Source organism: Archocentrus centrarchus, chromosome 19, assembly GCF_007364275.1.
Source record: "Archocentrus centrarchus isolate MPI-CPG fArcCen1 chromosome 19, fArcCen1, whole genome shotgun sequence".
NCBI classification, from domain to species: domain Eukaryota; kingdom Metazoa; phylum Chordata; class Actinopteri; order Cichliformes; family Cichlidae; genus Archocentrus; species Archocentrus centrarchus.
The window spans coordinates 17,217,740-17,239,696 of NC_044364.1; the positions used below are offsets into that span (position 1 = coordinate 17,217,740).

At 40.1% G+C, this 21,957-nt stretch overlaps 2 protein-coding genes across 4 annotated transcripts; one reads left to right on the forward strand and one right to left on the reverse strand.

Annotated features, from left to right (window-relative positions):
• Window positions 1–1,001: 1,001 nt before the first annotated feature.
• sfxn2 (sideroflexin 2) lies at window positions 1,002–16,015 on the reverse strand. Of its 3 annotated transcripts, none has more exons than XM_030754511.1 (13): window positions 15,573–15,839; window positions 15,343–15,402; window positions 11,435–11,685; window positions 10,333–10,503; window positions 10,139–10,237; window positions 8,514–8,589; window positions 7,825–7,910; window positions 5,489–5,549; window positions 5,339–5,405; window positions 5,190–5,239; window positions 5,051–5,100; window positions 4,906–4,953; window positions 1,002–2,756 (listed from the first exon to the last, which is right to left on the reverse strand). In XM_030754511.1, exons 3-13 carry the CDS (start codon window positions 11,587–11,589, stop codon window positions 2,657–2,659), a joined length of 963 nt encoding a protein of 320 aa, XP_030610371.1. In that variant the 5' UTR covers window positions 11,590–11,685; window positions 15,343–15,402; window positions 15,573–15,839; the 3' UTR covers window positions 1,002–2,656. The 3 variants fall into 3 exon arrangements, with proteins under 3 accessions (XP_030610371.1, XP_030610372.1, XP_030610373.1); XM_030754512.1 differs by lacking the exon at window positions 15,573–15,839 and adding an exon at window positions 15,895–16,015 and having other exon boundaries at window positions 2,657–2,756; XM_030754513.1 differs by lacking the exons at window positions 15,343–15,402; window positions 15,573–15,839 and adding an exon at window positions 15,895–16,012 and having other exon boundaries at window positions 2,657–2,756.
• arl3b (ADP ribosylation factor like GTPase 3b) lies at window positions 15,725–20,500 on the forward strand. Its single transcript, XM_030754514.1, has 7 exons — window positions 15,725–15,860; window positions 16,236–16,330; window positions 16,824–16,967; window positions 17,057–17,173; window positions 17,253–17,303; window positions 19,105–19,290; window positions 19,403–20,500. The coding sequence occupies exons 2-7, from the start codon at window positions 16,328–16,330 to the stop codon at window positions 19,448–19,450; spliced, it is 549 nt and encodes a 182-aa protein (XP_030610374.1). The 5' UTR covers window positions 15,725–15,860; window positions 16,236–16,327; the 3' UTR covers window positions 19,451–20,500.
• The last annotated feature ends 1,457 nt before the right edge of the window (window positions 20,501–21,957 follow it).

Consider the following 21,957-nt stretch of genomic DNA (forward strand, 5'->3'; position numbering starts at 1 on the left):
GGGCACCAACGGTGCAGGTGGTGGCTAAAGCAAAAACTCGGGGGTGGGAGGGAGGGAGGCGAAAGCAGTGCTTTACTCAGATAGTGTATAGTGCAGGTGGGGAGCCGCTGACTTCAACTGAGGATATAGTCGGGCTGTGAAAGAAATACTTTGAGAACCTCCTTAATCCCACTGACACGTCGTCTTAGAGGAAACAGAGTCTGGGGACAAGGGGAACAACTCATCCATCACTGGGGGCAAGGTCAATGAGATAGTTAAACAACTCTTTGGTGACAGGGCCCCTAATTTTTATGGACAAAATTTCTAGAAGTAGTCAAGTTGCGGAAAGCTTCTGCCTTGGTGTCTTCAGAATCTCATCTTTGCTTTTTATGGATGATGTGGTCCTGTTGGCTTCATCAGGTGGTGGCCTTCAACTGGCACTGGAACGGTTTGCAGCAGAGTATAGGGATGAAAATTAGCACCTCCAAGTCTGAGGCCATGTTCTTCAGCTGGAAAAGGGTGGAGTGCCCACTCTGGGTCAGGGACGAGTTGCTGCCCCAAGTGGGGTAGTTGAAGCATCTCAGGGTCTTGTTCACGAGGGAGGGAAGAGGGGAGCAGGAGAGCAGGAGACTGACAGATGCATTGGGGCTGCAGTGATGCAGACACTGCACTGGTCCATCATGGTAAAGAGCGAGCTGAGTGTAAAAGTGAAACTGTCAATTTAATGGTCAGTCTATGTCCCTACCCTCAATTATGGTCAAGAGCCTTTGGTGGTGACCGAAAGAACCAAATCGAGGATCCAAGCAGCAGAAATGAGCTTCCTCTGAAGAGTGGCTGGATAGGGTGAAGAGTGCAGTAATTGGAGAGGGACTCAGAGTAGAGCCACTATTCCTCCACATCGAAAGAAGTGAGCTACAACCCATATTGTAGTAATCAAAAACAATAACACTAACCCCAAAACTAATAAAAAGTTAAAAGAAACGGAACACTTTCAAATAAAAATTAAACTGAAATAAATAAACTGATCCTAAGTGAATATCACTTTAATGTTGCAGTTAGAGATCATTTTAATTACATATACATTTCTGGGTAACTTACCTACCTGTAATAATACAGCATAATAGATCAGGTGACCCTGAACCAGCCCTTTTTCCCAGTTGTTTGGTTATGTTGCTATAAGAACAGCCTGCTGGTGGACTTCCACCCCCATTGTCTATTTCTCCCTTGTCACAAGGGGTCGCCACAGTGGGTTAGCACCACACAAGCAAACTGATAATGAAAAGTAAGAAAAAGTGAACTGAACATGCCACTGCCTGGTATGAAGTGAGAAGTATGTCGTTACGAAATAGCATGCCACACAATAATGATTTGTCTCCATTATCTTTTACTAATCACTGGGAGACAAAATTGTGATTAAATTAAAATTAAAGTTGCACAGTCCCAATTCAATATAGAATTTTTAAGACCGATACTGACATTTTGTGATTTTGGCTTTTTTTTTTTTCCTTTCAGATACACTAAACAGATTTCCCTAACATTTGTTGTGTGTAGTTATTTACTTAGTCATTTACACTCTGCTCAACTCTACTCAGATCAGCTGGTTGTAGTTTGTGAAGTTCTTAACACCAAGTTCCCAGCAGGAAAGTTGCAAAGTGCCCTCTGGTGGACAAAATATGCATTTTAATATCAGCTAATAATATCAGCCAGCCAAGAAATCAGATGAGCTCTAGTTCAAATATTAAGTGCAGTGCAAAACACTTCTCTTTGGTATGACTGCTGTTATTAAAGAACTTGCCACAGTTCTGTGGGTTTAGGACTGTCCCTTGCAGGATGGTTTCAACATTTTTTTTAAATAAAGCAACATTATTGCTGCAGTCAGCTCTGACATCCACATGACTCACACAAATGTGTCACTGAAGCCACTGAGTTTGCTGTTTTTAGCCATGTGCAGCTGAAGTCATGACTAATTTTCTCCATAACGTTTGTTAAAGTTTCAGCATCTTCCACACAATGAACAAATGTTGGATTAAAATAAACACCACCATGAGGAGATGTGCTTCAAATATGAGTGGTTTTACCCCAGCTTACACTGAGGTCAGAGTTTGCACAGTGAAGGTATCCAGCTGGCAAATGTCTCAGATACGTCACACAAACAAATCATACATTTACCTCCTTTCTGGCAGAAGAGGGCAGCAGCCTCCACTGAACAACCTCTTCGGACTGAACTCATGAATAGAGGAACCGTTTTTTTTTTTTTTTAGGTTTCACAATTAAGCTGTGAAGCCCTTCAGCGCTGCTTCTCCTGCCACTTTGTAAAAGGCACAGACTGTAAGGAAGCTTGGCAGACCCCATTTTCCAACACAGAGACAGAAACAATGGAAGCAGCTACAGAGGACCCACACTATCAGAAACTAACAGGGAGATTTAATCAGACGCACTGTTCCTGAGAGGAGATCATTTGGTTTCTCAACAGGAGTACAGACTTTATGATTAGAGTAAAAATTAATTCAACAAAAAAGAGTGAAATCAGATAAAAAAAAGTGAAAGCACAGATCAAAAGTAAAAAGGAAACAAGCATTTCATTGTGACAAATCATCACAGACTTGGATCATGATACCGAAACACATGAACTCGGTCTTGTGCGTCAAATAGAAAACTCTAATCAGCCCTCTCGACCTCATAGGCCTTTGTTGAAGTAGACATGTCGTACGCTGTCCCCATACTGAGACATGATGGAGTCCCTCAGCTCGGGCTCCAGCTTCGAAACAGCCATAGAGCTGCAGGAGGAGGAAGAGACATGTGGGCAGAAGGAAAAGAGGAGGAGCACGGTCAGAGGTTTGTTTGCATATCAAGACAAAACAAAGTGTTGTAGTCATTCCTGATGAAAGTGTGGTGGAGAAAACACATTTTTGTCAGTAAAAAGATAATAAAATCTACTAGTATAATTAGGAAAGAAAATAATTATATTCATCGTTATAATGCTGTTATTGCAGTACGTCAAGGCCTCAGTAAAGAAAATGTATTACTCTTTTCAAACAAAGGCACAATAAGTCCTCTGTCATCACAATTTTAATATAAAAGGGTTTTTTTTTACATTTTAAACTAGCAAAGAATCGAAGTTAAAATGTTACACTATTCTACTGTAACTTTACAGATGGACGGATATGGACAAAATGGACTAAAGAATGGGCGATTTTAGGTTTAATTGTCTGGGTGAATCGTGGCTTAATCTCAAAAAAATTAAACCTCTTCATTCCACGCTCACTTGTGCTGTGTTTTAATTGAGCTTGGCTCACTGACATTTCATTTTTTTAGGTTTTGTTGTCAGACGACAATGACTTATGGACTACTGATTTGATCATAGGCCATAAAAGCCACCTGTCAACCAAGCACTCATCGATACCTTTTTCCTTTTTTAGCCATTTTATATCTTTATTAGACAAGAGCTCGGCGGCATGTGGTATGCACCCTCACCATTCTGCTATTGGGTCAGTCCCAAACCATAAATTTACGATGGTAAAGTCCAGACTCTTACTGCACGAACAGATTAAACCACCACGTTCCTAAGCAGACTTACGTTATAATTTACCTTTATACTTTTTTGATTTGGTGGAAAAAAACTGGTGAATATGATTTGTCAAATTTTTTCTCAAGCTTTGTGTCAGTGCTACCTTTTTTACTTAAGTATTCTACATTAGAACCACATGACTTCAGTCTGGCACAACAAACTAACATACTGGTAAGCTGCGTCGTTGTTTAAAAATCTAAATTCAGTTAAAATTGTTTCCCAAAGTTAATTCTTCTCTGTCTGCACCACAAACATGCAACACCAGAGCTTTAAAATGGATCTGAAGACTGAGATGATGAACTGTGTTTGAATGAGCCTGAATGAACAACATGTTTAAAGGTTTAGGAGAGGCCAAAACACTGCAGCACGATTTAGAGGAACTCCAGGAATTCCAGCATTGCAAATTAATCCGCCAGCTGCACCAATAAGAAGATCTTTGGTCAGACCGAAGCCACGTGACTTGAAAACCTGAATCTTCTGCTTTGTATTTTTTAAATCTAGTCAACTTGTGTGGACTAGTTTCCGTAGAAAAGCTGATTGTGTAAAACAGCTACAACTAAACATAAACCTTTTTAGGTAACCCATCTCCTCCTATAGAGAAAGTTCTATTAAAAAAAACCCTGTTTTCTGATTTGTTGCCAAGTCTTCTACACTCAGATAAATGTTTTGTTTTTTCAGATTTGTCACATAGCACACTTGTTTTTGTGCGCTAGACCCTGACTTCAGTTCAGGAGATGAGGCTGGAGGTGAGGAGGACGTGGTGACATTTCATTCAGATGCCGGTCGTGTTTTCTCTCTCCTTCATGTTTTTGTTTCTTTGGTGAAGGGGACCCCTTCTTAGATGATAAAACAACATGCGTCTGAAGGTGCAGATACAAATCAAAATTTGCCTCCTACGAGTTCTCTTCTCTGCCTTTGGTGCACTATGAATGTTTTATGTATGTAGCCATATACATAAAATGTGATTAGGCAGAACAGCGATGTCCATCTTGACTAATTTATTCTAGATAGTGGGTCAAGATGGCGGCTTCCACAAACCGGCGCCCGCTCCTTTGTACTTTTAATGGATTAATTCTAAGTTTATGTGAATGAATCAATTTTGTTGGAAGATCTATTCTATGTATATTTATGAGTACGGTATCCTTTTTTTCTCTATTAAATAAACTCAAAAAGATGACTGACTGTAACCAAAAGACTTTCTTTTCTTAATTTTATGGCAATTGTTTGATTTGAACTTTGGAACCCAATCTACATAAATATGTATGTAAAGAACCCAGTGTGACAAAAGCTAATTTATTCTTGATGCCCCTTAAAGTTTACAAGCTTTGTGTCTGAACGTAAAAAAACAGTTTAATTACCATCTCTGAGGGAACAGGGAGCAAGCAGCCGGCACCATGAAGATCAAACTATGAAATAAAAAAAGAAAGAAAGAACAAAAGTTACCACTGAAATGCTCCAGAGGACATTACAGTACAGCTGACCCTGTAAACTCTCTGTACTTACAATCCTCCCACCAGCATCACTTGAATTGGTCCATGGAGAAATGTGATTCTCTGTAAACAGAGAGAAAAGCACCTTAAGAATAAGTGCACATATTTATGGGATGCTAGCAGGAGAACAGCAATGAAGGCGACCGTCTGACCTGCATGAACTTATATTTTTCCAGTCTTTGCATGATGATGGGGAGAACGACTGACAAAAAGAAAAGTAGAACATTAAGTGAGGAAGAGGATACTCTGATGAATGTATTATATCTTCATGTGATAAACCTCCTCCTAAAACTTTGCGTACTCATTCCTGGTGCAGCCATGGTGACCCGAGAAATGACCACCTGAGCGATGCCTTTCACTGCCGCTTTCTGCAAACAGAAAAAAAAAAAGAGACAATTTAGGAAAAATAAACACATCAGGAAGTGTCTTAAAGCGTGTGCAGAGTGCTGACCTTAGAGTGGCCCAGTTTGTTACCATTTTCATCTGTGACAGCGATGCCATTCAGAATCTCCCTGAAAAACAGAGAAAATTCAGGTGGAAAGAAACAAAAAGGAAACTGAACATGAAATGCTGTTTCTCCCAGCAATAGGAGGGGAAAGACAAGAGCTTCTGACTCTGTTTTGTTGTGATGATTTACTTATTAATTTATTAATTATGGATGTGTTTTATTTATTGGTCTGTTCTAGAGGATGCACTTAATTTCCGTTGTTACGGAACTGACAAAGTATAAAGTACTGCACAGCATGTTCATTGGCTGGCTACTACGACTTCACTTCATCACGAACCTTCAGTATTCAAAACAAAACAAAAAGAGGGATGTTGCACAACTAAAGTAGTCATCTGTAATAATGTGAGAGGATCTGTACTTTCTACATGTACTAAAGGCTGCAGGCCTCCTGGGACCATTTCCTGTGTGTCATTCACCTTCACCTTCACCCCCACCCCCACCCACCCACTATCCTAATGAGGCCAAAAAGCGCCAAAATTAATCTTTAACAAATGAAAAGTGCTGTCTCCAAATCAGAGATGTCACAAGCATCAAACTGGAGAGCTAAATTGTGAAAATGAGCCAGCTCTTGTTTTTCCACCCATGGAATGATGGTGGTGCAGCAACATGTCTGCTGAGATTTCAGGGAAAAAAACAAAGTTAAACACATTACAAATATGTAGAGATCAACATTCAGAGTCTGGATTTCTTAAGTATTTTGTGTTTGCAAACACACAAACTTCTAGGCAGGTCAGTGACAGACATCCCAGTCTGCACACAGAAATAAAGGTGAGCTAGTTTCAGTTATTAACTTTATAATATTTCATGAAAATGTTCGTATCTTGAATTGCGAGTGCTGCATCTGTTGTACCAACTCTCCACACACACATTCACAAACGACACAAGTCATCTGCTGCAGAGATAAATGCAAATGTCATCAGCCTAACAAAGTCACTGTCACTACTAATAGCTGACGTGTAGCCATCCTAGTTTAGCAAGTAATGTGCCAACTATAAATAATTAGCACAGCTGGTGTGGCAGGTATTTGATGATTGTATAAGGGCCATTCAAACTAAAAGATAAAAATAATACAATAGCAGGAAGGAGACATGATATTCTGAGAAATAAACAATTACTGAAGTTTGAGATTATGACTCATAAATGTGCAAAAACCCCCTCAAATTCTCTGAGATTAAAACCACATATTTATGGAAACAAATCTGAATCTAAAGTTTTGTTTCTTTTAATTTAATTTAAGAAATGACATGGGCGTGAAGATCCACCCTTTGTGAGGGTGGATCTTCACACTGCAGTCAGTAAACAAAAACAGTACACATTAGAAGGTGCAACAGTAAATGACACCATCAGTACATTGAAAATCAGAGTTAAAATAACAAGTATTTCCTTATTGCTTTATTTCAGGCACAAACTATTATTTAATTACACAATTGGTATGACATCTGGCAGGCAGTTGTTACTTTACCAACTCATCTCTTCTTCTTCTATTTTTTTCTATCTGTGCTCAAAGACTTTGGATCTGTCTCACTTTTTTGTTTTATCCCCTAATTCTATCTTAGAAAACGCGTTTCATTCTTAAATTTACCAGTTCAATCATGAAGTCCCCCCACCTATGGCCCACATATGCCATTATATAAAACAAAATGGTGGCCAAAGCTAGTTTTTTGACTTCCCAGGGATCCCTGGTAGCGGTTTACCAAATTAAGTAAAAAATAATCCTGCTGGAAGCATGGACATGTGAACCAAATTAATGAGTCAGTGCAATGTCAACAGTTGTTGAGGTTTTTCACTCACAAACTCAAATGAGGAAAAGTCACAAGATTACTGAGGTAATCAGGATTCATCCTGTAGGCATCATGAATGTCTTTATAAAACTGGTTTCACCAACAAGATGTTGAAATTTTTCCACATAATAAGTGGAAAATTGTCTGAAAGCCACGCTGGTGGAGCTAAAAGAAAACATGCAAAGACTCAAGGTCTCATCGTCTGGAAACCATGAACATCTGTGCAAAATGTCACGGCAATTCATCCAGTAGTTGTTGAAATATTTCAGCCTGAACCAACTGTCTGCCCTACATTACCATCCCCTGAGCCATAGCTAAAAGAGATTTACACATCACACCACTATTTTAAAATCAATAATGCTCCAGAACACCTTCTCTCAGGAAACAGTGCTCTGTGGTTGAGCCTTCTCGGGATCTCTGCCCTGAGAGAGTCGCTGTGGTTTAAGCAGACATCACCAATAAAACCTGCAGTTCAAAGAAAAACACAGAAGAACTCACTGCTGCCTCATCATGGGAATGTTAACACAGTTGGCAGCTGCCACAGCTACAAAAGGGACCCAGCGAGCCACGAGAGGAGGAGCTTTCTGTGGGAAAAAGCAGAGAAAAATCATCATGGATTTCATCATAATACCTGTGAACACCTGCGCAGCTGAGGGCTCCAAAAGAAATCCAAATAAAGTTGATGAAAGGCAACATTTTCAGCTCATCATTATTGTTCTTGGACTCTACTAGAGTAGTTCTGCATTATCTGCAGTTCAAAATAATCCTCATTTATCCTATACTGGTCCATCCTGTCATCCACTCCATTTAAGCCAACTTTCTCCTGATTGGTTGCCCCTCACAAACAGAAGGTTTGAACGGTAGTGGGATGGGGCTTCTGTGCTCACAGCCATAGCTCCGTGACACCATACAGAACCAAGAATAAGCACGTATAACAGTCTGAAGCCTGAGCTTTAGGCTCACAGGGGTTTCTTGTACATATATTGATCTCACCATTTGAAGCTGTGTATGAACTGTAACAGTTTTTATATATATAAAAAAGTTAAAGGAATAAACTACCATATTTAAAAAAAAAAAAAAAAAAAGGCATCAGTGATTGTTTCAATTTATCCAGATGACTTTGATGACAAAAGCCTCCTTTAAAACAGCCAATGCTGTATGAATTCCTGTGTGCGTGTCCTGTGTACCTTTGTGTAGAGATTGAGTCCGACTGCCGTTGCCAAAGCTGTGCTGGTTGCTGTAACGTAGGCTATGCCAATCTGTCTGAGAGACACAACAGCGGCAGAGCTTTTAAAGAATGTCGTCTTTAAAATGTTCACAAAAAGAACATAAATAAATAAACATTAATAAAGAAATTAACATCTGGTCTGTGGAGATCTCACATTTTCCAGATAAAATCAAGGTATGTTTAAATGGATCTAAGTTTACATTTATCCACATACTGTAAGTGCTGCTTCATTAGGCCAACCAAAAATCTGATCAGAGGATGAAGGAGATGAACTCAACGCTGTCTGAGAACTCTCCAAAAAAGCTTAAACATTTCTGGGGAGCGGAAACTCAGCTCTAACAGCTTGCTGCTACCTTAACCTAACGCCACACAGGACGCTTACTTATCTAACAAATATGAAAATCTAGCTATGAAGTCTAGTCAGCTTCCTTCTACAATGTCTGTATGATGTCCATTTGCTCCCCTTCCTGAGCCCAAATTCACAGCAAACAGGTGGGCTTCATGTGTCCTGCTTCCTCCATCCAAGCAGCCCCTTGCCTAAGCCAAATTGAGTTTTGAGAACACATCTGAAGTGAGACAAAACCTTTGCTAGTCTCCATAGACTCTCAGTCACACTGATCTCTCAGTTTCTGCACTGATCAGAGATCAGACAAACACTGCAGACTCATGTTGTTTTCCATCTGAAGCGTGATTTCAGCTGCAGTCACCTTGGAAAGACTCTCCTAGTAGTTACATCTACAGACCACCTATCTATGGATGCCTCTCAGAGAAACACATGAAATCAGCGACACTTCAAAGCAGTTTTCACATACGAGCTACAGAAAATGTCAAGAGTATCTGGTTGGGATAGTGCCTGAAATTGCCCCTTTTCACCTGCAGCACACAGCAGCAGATAGTCTGCTTCAGACGTGTTCTCAAAACTCAATTTGGCTTAGGCAAGGCGCTGCTTGGATGGAGGAAGCAGGACACATAAAGCCCACTCACTTACTGTGAATTTGGGCTCAGGAAGGGGAGCAAATGGACATCATACAGACATTGTAGAAGGAAGCTGACTAGACTTCATCTCATCAGACGTGTAAAAAACGCTCCAGACGCACAAAGTAGTCACGAGGATGAGGCCACTATATGCTATTCTTATGACATAAGTGTGAAAGGGACAATTTCCTGCTGTATGCTACCGTGGAAAATATCCCATTCTGAGCCCCCAAAACTATCCAAAGTTCATGTGTGAAAACCACTTTACAGGTGCCAGCATGATATCCTCCCGCACACACCACACACCCTGATGGCTAGATATGAAAAGATATTTGTAAATGGATCCAAGAAGAGGGGCTGAAATTATTTTGTGCAACCCATTTTGAAAGGAGGTTTGAAACAATTATTAGCCAGAAGACAATAAGGTGAAAGTGTATCTGTGAGAAGAGGAGGTCTTTTCCCCTGCAGTAACGTAGCTGAAGCATCATTAATTTTGCCTCTACTGATGCTCTCAAGGATGTTCTAGTTTATTGGTGATGGTGTGAAAGTTCACTGCAATCTCATCTAAAGGAGGTGAAATGGCAAACTTAAAGTGTTAGGAGGACTTACTTGGGAGTGATGGGGGAGGCAGCGTTGCGGTTGGTATAGTTGACTAAGGCGTTGAAGGACTGATTTACCCACTGCCAGAACACCACAGCAGGAACTGTCCTAGAATCAGACATGAATTATGAAACCTCTAAAACTTCCTCTGTAAGAAAGTAGGATGTGGTAAAACGTAGCTTGGCCTGTTTGCTCCTCGCTACCTGTAGAACTGCAGCATGAAGCCGGTGATGGCCATGCCTCCGGGTACCTGGAATGACATGCGACCGATAAGGTTCATGCGGTCGCCCGTGTCTGGGTGAAAGGCTGAGTCGTACAGCTTCTTGGCATAGTAGAGCTGCTCTACTGTGGTACCGGGAGGGACGGATCCTGCCCTGCAAAGCAACAAAAAAAAACCCAAAAACACACTCACTGAGGCTGGCAGAGACTTTCATAACAACAACTATCCACAGAATCCCATTTAAGTCTGCATTAACATAGTTAAAATGCAGGGTATGAAGCAAAATGTCAAAAGGTTAAATAGGAATTCATGGGGAATTTCTACGCTTCTGTCACAGGTATGACAGTTGATTTTAAAACTAAATTCTTGGGCTTCCTCCTTTAAAGCCTTCTGCTTTTAGTTTTGTCTTCAGCGTGTGAAATGCAGCTCACTTGGGTAGAGATCAAGTTAGTGAATCAGCTGCAGAATACCCTTTACTTTTCAAACCCTTTAGCGTACTTTTGCATTTGTCTTTGGGTCTCTGTCAATCTGTACTGTTAAGTATTGTCTGACCAGCTTTAGATAAAACTGTCTAAAGATGAATGTTTACGGCGGTCTGCAGCCTGAGATTTTGGCTTGTAAGGACCACTTGTACAAACCCTCGAGTTAAAGTTGAGAGTCTAAACTTCACCTTGAGTATGTTTTGGTATCCACCTAAAATAACAAAAATGCCTCTCCGTATTACAGACCTAACTATATGTCCAAAATGAGTGGAACAGAATATCAGGTTTAAGGTTAAACTTCTTTCTCCAGTTTTTTGTTTTTTTTAACAATAGAGTGAAACTCTTTTGTGTCCTAGGCCGTCATAGGCAGCATTAACGCAGCATAATTTCCAACAGAGCGAGAAACTGGAGCTCTTGAAAGGAAACCCACAGGGAGAACATGCAAACTCCAGGGAAAAGGGCCCTGCCCAGGTTTGAACCCAGGACACTCTTGTTTGAGACAACAGTGCAAATGAGCCGCAGAATGTCTCTTACCAAAGAAAGCTTAAGAATGGTCACACTGTTGATACAAGATAGTTAGAGTTTGTGTGTTCATCTTCTTACCTGCAGCTTTCTACTAAAGCTTTGGCCTCATCTAACCGTGAGTCAGGTAGGAGCGCTGTTCGGCAGTCGGTAATGTTGAAGAAATGTTTCAGTCTTCCCATGAACGTAGACTGATCCCATCGTGGTGCGTCAATATCAAACGAGCTCAGAGCCATTGTGTTTGTTAAAATGCAGGTGCAGATTAATGCATTAAAAAGTCTCACAGCCTGTGTTCACTCTGCAGGACGTCACTCAGCAGCTGCAGTCGGAGCCTGAGGAAAAGGGGAAGAAAGACATTAGTACCGGAAAAACCAAAGAGATGGTCCAGCAAATAATACATTGGTTAATAGTTAATGCATGCGCTTGTCCTCCTTTGAGCTAATGTAACATTAACAGACTTTTAGCTCAGTGGGTCAGAGAAGGTCAGTTTTCTTTACTTTTGAACTCAACATTGCATACAAGGGTGTGTTTATAGAGCTGCAACACAACACAAATTTATTTTGATACATAACACCTAAACAGTCTGCTTGATTTTTCCTTGTCGTCCTGTAACTATTTGGAGTTTTAGCCTTTGATCTATAAACATTTGATAACGTCCCCTTGGGTTTAAGGGGCCTTTTTGACGAGCACCTTTTTTCTAACTGAAATGAAATTATTCCCTGTAGATTGATAGATTATGAAAATATATGCATCCAAAACAAAACTGAAAAGCTGTGAGCCTTAGTTTAGTTTATATTACTAGTCCAAGGCTTCTTTCCACTGTGGTTTTGGATGTAGAGAATCCAGGTGAACATGTAATCACCCTTTTAGCCTTTCTGCTTCCATAATGAAGGATTGACTGGACTCACGGGGCCACTTAATTAAATTTGGGAGAGCTTTGCCTGTGACGTCAACGCCTAGAGCATCAAAACTACAACAACAATGGAGCGAACAGAGATGGGTGCTCTATTTCTGTTTTTTTGTTGGCTTATATGTTGCATTTCTTGCTCATGATGGTGATGTTTCATAGACAAAAATTGAACAAAGGTGCAGGACACCAAAACAGCTTCAAGTTGTTCAAGCTTTGTCTATTTTGTTATTATTTAAAGTCTTTATGCAGGATAGTCCCATCAGTCTTTTCTTACATTTTTCAATCATTATTACAGATACATTAACATCTATAACTATTTTAATAAAACAAATGATGACGTGAATTTCAACTTGTGTATTTTTTAACTTTATTTCTTATATATTTAACTTTATGGAGCGATTCGACTTTATTTATGCAATTTAGTTTTAATTTGTGCCTAAAAACACAGAAACATCGCAACTAAAATGCATCTTATCATCTTATTAAACTCATTTTTGTCTGCAAAATATTTCTCTGAGAAATATTTAGTAAGTATAGCTGTGAAATAAAAAACATTGTAGTAGTATATTTTTCTTAAATGTAGTGGCGCTGTAGTAGAAAGTAAATTAGGAAGCAAAGTAAAGTCAAAGCTCCTGCAATACTGCATAATTTTGGGGTGTCCAGGGCTCAGAGGTTCACTGAGCGGCTGGAAGATCGGTGGTTTGAGCCTCTGTTCCTCCAGTCTGCGTGTCCTTAATCTACACACTGAACCCCCAATTTCTCCCTGTGCATCCATCACAGAGTGAGTGTGTGTGTGCTCAATACAGCTAGCGTTTACTGGTGATGTGACTGCCGATAGAAGCGGCAGGATGAATTGTGAGGTGCAGGGGCTATACTCTCTGCTCAGATTCAGGCAAATGCTGCAAAACTGACTGGACAACAATTCACAATGTAAGTGGATAATGACCCAAAGCATACTGCAAAAACAACCCAAGAGTTTCTCAAGGCATAAAATTGGATATTCTCTAACAGCTAAGTCACCTGGTCTCAACCCAACAGAGCATGCTTTTCATTTATGAAGGCAGAAAGACCCAGAAAAGATCCTTGAATTAAAGCTGAAAGGCTGCATTTCAATGACACCTTAACCATTTGATTTCAGATCCACTGTGGTGGTGTACAGATGCAAAACTACTAAAATTATGTCTTTGTTCAACAAATTATGGACCTAAGTGTATAAAATTCTTAAAGTGCATAGACTAAAAACTGTTATATAAATGTGGTTTGTATTGTACAAAGGGAGTTGAGTGCTCAGTAATTTGCCTTCCTCTTAAAATTATGGTAGTTATATCCACAAAAGTAACTTATTCCAGTACTTTCCATAAAAGAAACAGTGCCCATGTTGGCATTAAATGTTTGCAAATACATTAACTGTCATCTGGTGAGCATCATTCCTCCAAACCCTGCTGCAATATTGTTGCTCTGAATATCCTGTAGCTGTGCAGCTCTGGCTCTCTAAAGTTAACCACCAAGGCTGTTGAAAACATCTGCTCTTGGGTTTAAACCAAACACAAACTGCCTAAAAACTCTCAAAGCCCAAACTTCCACTAGAAATCATCAACCACCTCCTGGTAATGAGTCCACAGGTAGTCTTTTTGGGTTTGTGCAACTGCACCATTGTGCTTCCTTTGAACCAACCAGAGGATCCAAAATGTGCTGACAACAGCTAAGCCTATCCAAATGTCCCACAGTACATCTCCATTAAGCACTAACTGTAGGTTTTAAGTGAAACAGGTGAAATGTAAGGGCATACAAGGAGAGGAGGGTATCTGTGGTGTCCGAAGGCTCAGCCTGGCTGGAACTGGATTGTATCTGAACCTGTTTGTTTAGAAAATAGGTCAAAGGTCTGTGGAACACGGTGGTGAATAAGTCAACGTGGATCCACTTACCAGGACATATCAATAAGAAGATATGAGTAAAATTAAAGAAGGGCTGCAACTAAAATCTTCACTGCAGCTTCAGAACCCCTTATTTTGTTTGATTGAATCGCAAAGACATTTACAGTTACTTTAAAACAGAGAAAGGCAACAAATCTTAACGTTTATGCTGAGACCAGTATATATTTCTTTGTTTTCCTTACTAAATGATTAACCAGTTAATAAAAGTATTGTGGACAAATTGCTTCAGCAGTAGAACATGTAACCTGGAAACCTTGATATATCTGATGATCTTTAGAAGTGTTTTTGTTTACAGACCTGCAGCTTTGATTGCATTTGTGACAATTTAATTTCCTCTCAACTAATCAGATAAATATTTCAGCTAGAGTTGAGGGTAATGATGAAACTGCCACCTGCAGTGAAGGTTAGCAGGGAGCTAATCAATTTAGTCATGGTCATGGATAAAATGATTGATTGATTCATTGATAAATCAACAGGGAGGTTAACTGATTATGATGTGAATAATAAGCCCCTTACAAGATGACCTAAAGGTGTACTGCAGGGCAGCAGTACAGCACAGATCCTATAAATTACTGGTATGAGGAGCAGTTACTAAAGTAAAAATACTAATATTAAACTACTTGATTACAAGGTAACCTCCCATAGAAATATTCCTAAAAGTACTACATGAAAATAAATTGTCCACTGACAGATATTATTATGAAATAAAATTATAACGTGTTTTGATCTATAAGCAACATTTCACTGCTGTGGCTGGCTAAGATGAAGCTAAGTCTTCTACTCTACTAGTGATTATTTGTATAGTGGAATAATGATGCAATCAACTATTTAAAAAAATGAAGACGAAGTCGGCAAATATTCACGTTTAAGGGGCTGGAACTATGAATTTTAGTGCATTATGAATGAAAAATCCGTGATTATTAGTGCAGTTGTTGAGTCAACCGGTCAATCACTATAATTACAATTTGTGCATCCATATGCTGGAGTAAAAGAGAAACGATGTAATGTGCGGAGTACTGCAGTACAGGTAGTAACTACTACTGATTAGCACAAGGTTGCCAAACTGGATCTGCAGGCCAGAGCGCAGCCAACATCTGGATAAGTTAAAACGTCGCTTTGAATGGCCGAAATGTTAAATTACTTACATGCAATTTGTGGAGAAGAGAAATGTGTGGAGACCTGTGTGAAGACAACCGACCAGAGTGCTGCGGAAAGAGTGAAAACATGTCAGTTGGGGCTCACAGACTGATGCAACTCAGTCCTCGCGTTACCCTCTGGGTTTCACGGGGGGAGAAAACAAAAACACCCAGCAAAGCACGAGCCAAAGCACCGACACACTGGCTGCAAACCACGCCGACTGAAACGGAAAACATACCTGTGTGTCCACCTTAAACCGGCTAGCAAAGAACAAAACTGCCAGGTGTTCAGTTCACCTCTCGCGCTGGCAAAGTAAAGAAATGTGCACGTGGCACGTCGTCCTCCAATCACAGGCAGGGGCAGGGAAACCCGTGGAAACCAAACCTCACATTTCGCAGCGGGCTAAAATTAAATCCAAGACTGGGAGAGCGGCTCCAGATGTTGAGTCAGTGCGACTCCGGTTTACAGCTACTGTTATTAGCTAGCTAATTACGTCGGTGACGTTATAATTAACCGGTTTGTTGAGGTAAATCTAGTCAAATTTGTGTTTGTTAACTTACTTTAACATTTTTGGGCAAGAACAGTCCACAAAATGAGACGTGAAAGTATATTTCTTCAAAAAATTAAACACTTAGCAGGTAGCTAACTAAACTCACCCACCATTCTTTTGGTGGTTAACGGTGCCTTTGCGGTTGTTTGTTTAAAACTACATTTAAATCAGGAAAACCCGTTTACGCCGGTCTCCCACGATAACTCCCAGTTAGTAACGAGCTGTTACAAAAAGCAAAAAGATAACACAGCAAAAAAAAATTGTTAATGAAGTCTATTTATGTGATGTTACAATAAATAACTCTGTAAAACAATTCCCGAGTCGATATTTTTTCTTTTTCCTCCTTTTTAGACGTTACTTGAACGCAACAGCGCGAATCTCTGCGTCTGACGTCACTCCCCTTAGTAACCCTCGGCGGCGTCTCCAGGCGAGAAGGCAACAAGATGGTGAGTTTTAATTTATCGCAATTAGCTAGATTAATTAAACGCAAGGCTCCACGCGTGCGCATATTTGCTCACATTATCGTCTGCTTTTAGTTATATCAAATTTAATAAATCCCGTCGCCCTCAGCTTGACAAGGAGAAAAAAAATGTTCGGCTGCCTTGTTGCTTCGTTCAGTTATCAGGGGAGATTAGCTTAGCACGTTAGCTGTGTTTAGCTCCCATTTGCTTACCATTATATATCCCCGCATGGGAAACAAATATCCTGAAAGGATCAAGAAAACCAAAGTAGAAGATCTGACTAGCTGTTCACAGGATCTGTTACCGTTAGACGAGTGCTTGCACATCATCAAAATCCATATAGAGGGTGCTAGAAATGGCCTGTTTGTGCATGGAGAGAAGAGATGTGTTTTCTACAATGGTGGTTAGCTGCAGCAGTGCTCCCCCTGTCCCCCCGGCACAGTAACACCACTCGGATGTTTTTAACTGCTTGTTGCAGGGATTGCTGTCCATCCTGCGTAAGCTAAAGAGCACACCAGACCAGGAGGTGAGGATACTGCTGCTGGGTCTGGACAACGGCGGGAAGACCACACTCCTTAAACAGCTGGCATCTGAGGACATCAGCCACATCACGCCCACGCAGGTAAGACACAAAGGGTATTTATATACCAAGCATGGTCCAGGAACTTCACCCACTTCATCTCTTTTACATATTTTACCTTCTTCCTGCAGGGATTCAACATTAAGAGCGTCCAGTCTCAGGGGTTTAAACTAAATGTTTGGGACATTGGAGGCCAAAGGAAGATCAGGCCATACTGGAGGAACTACTTTGAAAACACAGACGTTCTGGTGAGGAGGTGATGTACCAAGTGAGGCAATAGAACATGCATCTGTCTCACACACTAACAAAGAACACTTCTTGTTTCAGATTTACATCATTGACAGTGCTGACAGAAAGAGATTTGAGGAAACAGGTCAGGTATGTAACAGTGTGTAAGGGTTTTACCTACATATTAAAAATGTAGGCACTCACCAAGAAGGTTTTAGTTTTCTACCAAAGGAACTGTGATTAAAAATATATATATATTTAACTATAATAAATTATAAGTAAATAAATTAAATGCTGCTTATATCATTCCATCTTAAGTCATTGTCGGCCATTTCCGATTTGCTTAAAGATTGAATGGTTTTTTCGCACTTTGAAATCTGAGGCAATGTTTGAACATGAATATCTGAAAAGCTATTAAAGGTAAAAGCCTGAAATCCCCATGTAAAGTCCCATATTTGAGCCCATTAAAAACTTACCGAATCGCTGACTCTTGTTTGGTGTCGTTTATTGGATCGGATGATTGAAGTCTCAAGAAACAAGACATATTGGCTATTTAACAATTTATTCATTTAACAAATGAGCCTCAGTAGCATGCGGAAGAACCATACATACAGCCATAAAAGCCTGGCACCTCCTCCTCATACTTGTCACCAGCTTGGTCACACACTGCTGTGGGATGGTATCCATTATTCCCCCTCAGTACTGAACGACGGCTTGCTGTGCCTGCCAGCTAACTGTGCCGATATTGATCCATTCTGGTGCCTAACAGCTGAAATTCTCAGTCCAGTACCTCAGCCAGGCACAGCACAGGGCAATCAGGCGCTAGTTGTAACCCTGCTCAACAAAGAAATAAATGACCAAACACAAATTGCCTTACTTTTTGCCTAAGTTTATATGCATATTTTAAATTTTTTGAGACCCTCTGTATCTTTTTACAAAAACATTCACCTCTAGGGTGCAGAGTTTTACATGGAGGCTTGGTTCTGCCACTGAACAAAAAAAAAATTGCCATCCAGAAGTCCAAATTTCGAGTTATTTTCTAAAACCTTTAACTTTATAACTCGAAATTTCAAGTTATTCTCTCCGAACTTTGAGTTAGTAAGTCAAAATTTTGAGATACAAAACTCCAAATTTTGACTTGTGGATGGCAAAAAATGTTTTTTTTTTTGTTTGTTTTTTTCAGTGGGCGGAAACAAGCTTCCATAGTTTTACTGTGAAGTAGAGTGATGTGTTTAAATATTTTTGGATGTGTGCTGCTTACCTTTTAATGTTTCTTTTTATCCGTCCCCTTGCTGGCTGCATAGGGTTTGGCTTTTTCCGGTCTTCCAGTATAAATAAGAATGTGTTCTTTTGACTGGTTAAATAAAGGTTACATTCACTCGCTGCACCTTCTTGTACAAAATGGTCTTATATGAAAGCCCTAACTCGACTTTAGTCTGTATCTCTTCAGTATAACACACGAATGTTATTGATATAAAGTTACAGTCTTGTTTCGTTATGTATATTTTTTTTTTTTAAAGTAACGTTTCACCTTGCATGAATACGGTCATTTTGGAAACCAACCAGTATTCATTCCTAACAGCCAACAGGATGATGAGGAAAACAACCAACAGCTGGGAGTCGAGTTATAGTAACATATCTTCATATTTTCCAAGCTTGTTTTGATTTTTGGTGGCTTCAGGAGAATCCCAGCTGATGGCTTTTCAAGTCAAGCAAATTTTTCACCAAAGTTTGTATATTTGAACGCCACTAATGCAGAGTCACCTCACTGCATAGACTTTATATGTAATGTGTGAAAATTTTGCATCATGTTTGGCTTGCGTCATTAGGTTTCTTCCACGTTTCATGTCTGAAGTCTACAGCTCTGTTTTTTATTAAAATGAAGTTGGAGTCCTTTCTGTTTGTGTTAGAGTGTGTAGCTGACAGATGTGTGCGTGCATGTTTGTTGCAGGAGCTGGCTGAGCTGCTGGATGAGGAGAAGCTGAGCGGTGTTCCTGTGCTGATTTTTGCAAACAAGCAGGACCTGCTGACAGCCGCCCCGGCCTCTGAAATCGCAGAAGGTCTCAATCTGCACACCATCCGGGATCGCATGTGGCAGATCCAGTCCTGCTCCGCCCTCACTGGTGAGGGGATTCAGGTGAACAGATGAGCTGTGCTTCTGTTTTGTCACATTTAAACAAAAAAAAAAATGTATTATTCTTTTTCTTCTCACCACGCTGCTTTTATTTTCCCTCTTATATCTAATCCAGGAGGGCATGAATTGGGTCTGCAAGAGTGTCAACTCCAAGAAAAAATAAGCTTCGCTTCTAGTCTTCTGCCAATCAGGAGGAGCAGCAGCAGCAACAGCAGCAGCACACACGCATACACTGACACACATTGCACCCTCCTGAGCCTTAGTACGATGGGATATACCTGTGAATGTACACACACACACACACTACTAATCCAACGTGGACTTGGAGTTTTTAACCCCCTGCATCCTTGCATCGCTGATGTTTACTAATCTCAGCACATCTTCCTGTGCTGGCCTCTACAACAAGGAGGGGTGTTTGCCTTCAAAAGGGAACCCATGCCAGGAAATTGACCCCCTCCACCCCTCCGCTGTTCGCCCTCGTCACCATCCCGGTCCCGGCCAATCACAGCCACCCATCCGCAGCCTGTCACAGCCTCAAACATTCCCATTAAACTGCTGTCTTTCACTGGAATTCCAACATGTTCTTTAAGCTCTTTCACACGCTGTCCTGGAAACCAGCCCCCTTCTCCCCTCTCCATCTTCATCCCTTTCCCCATCTCATTCCTATGTCTTGATGTCTTGTTTTGTTTTTCCATCATTCCACAAAAGGCTGTAAGCGCTTTTCCTGCTCTGGCTCTGTTTGAAGTGACGTATATTTTTGTAATTGTCTTATTTATGGTGAAGTAGAGTGCTTTTAAACAACAGCCCGTGCAGCGTGTGTGTATGCGTGATTTCCAGGATGTTGGAAACATCTCCTCAACTCTCCCCACTACAGATGAAATAATACGCTACATGTTAATATGTAAAAAGGAGGATGGAGTTAAATGGTTAAGAAAATTTTTCGATTGATCTGTAAATAGCTCGGCCCTGTGTTCGTATGTTACGTTATGCACATGTTATAGAGTATTTGTTACCCTTCTGTAGTCTATAATGTTTGCATATCTAATATATGCTGGCACATTTGTAACAGAGGTATAGGTACTGTATGTCCCAGTGCATTTCTATGTGCTCTTTGGGTTAGTGAGCTAATTCACTCTTTTTGATATTCTTGAATGTAATCTGTCCAGAGTTGAAGATACTGTATGTGAATAAAACACAAGAAAAATGTTTCAAATCTCTTAAATCAATTTAGTTTCTGTATTCAGTAACATACATGGGTATTTAAGACTGTTCACATAAGCAGGTGGAGTCATATGCTAACGACAACAACCACCCTCTGTGGAGAGGCTGCTGTTGGGTGGAGCACAGAGCATTGTTTTCACTATCAAAAATGTGGATTTGATCTAGCAGTGCGATACCCTGCTTATGTGGAACTCCAGCCCACATTTGTCTGTCTCATGTACTGGTGTACTGGTCTGCGTCACATTATTATATGTAAAAACTAAAAATTGTGTGAGTGTGTAGGGGGATAGTTAATAAAAATAAGAATTTAGGGGGAAAGAGTATTCACTGAGACAGTCTACATGACTGTGTGTTAGCTGCCTTCTCATAGTGTTTGTATTGCCATGATTTGTTTCTAATGCTGTCATAGTTGGCACAAACCAAATGCAAAACCTGATTTTCTATTTATTCAAGGAATTAAAACCATCATAATGCTGAGCTTTAAACATATATGCAGTGGCTGAAACTCCCGTCAGCTTCTCTGAAAAAGAATCAGATAAATGAAGCATTTCTCCTTTTTTTCATGAAAATCCTGACTAAAAACTTCCAAATCTTCTAAAGGTGCTTTCAGTGATTCTTCTTACCATCAGGGGAAAAATATAAACTATACAGTATGAAGTAGAAAAGAGATTTTGAGGCCTAACTAACATCAGAGTAATAGAAGTTTTTCTTTTTTCTGATAAATGTGAATTTAAAATTAATGCAATGTGAATCATTAATGTAAATGTCAGGTTTAGCACACAAATAGTGGGATAACAGAAGTACTCAAAGGTAAAGATGCATGTGTAAAAGAACTGATCTGAAAGGTAACGCCTTCTAGTTTTAGAAACTGTGCTTGTTTAGCATGCAGCTAAAATGCACCCTCACCCAAATCCTACCACTAAGGGCTCTGCCACTGATCTGGTGAATGATAACACTGCACTATATACACCTATGAGATGAAAAAGCATGCTTATGTTTTCAAAATATCTACAGTTGTGGTCAGAAATGTACATACAGTCATCACGGGCATGAATGTCGGGTCATTTTAGCTTTTAATGATTTCTTTGAACTGTTCTTTTCCCAGGGTGGAATGATTGTACAGCATACGTCTTTAATGACTAAAAAAACAAGAATTGGGGGCACAAGTTTGAATTTATTTGAGATTTTCTCTTATCTACATAGGCTCAAATACAGACAGTACACACACCCCACTAATATTTGATTAAATGTGAAGCTTCTCCTTGATCAGATGCTTTTGGTAGCCATCAACAAGCTTCTGGCATAAATCAGGCTGGATATTTGACCACTCTTCTTGGCAGAATTGGTAGAATTCATTTAAATTAGTTGGTTTCCTTCATATTGCAAGTCGTAGTCACCAAATTTTCAGTAGGGTTGAGGTCAGGGCTTTGAGAAGGCTGTTCCAGAAGC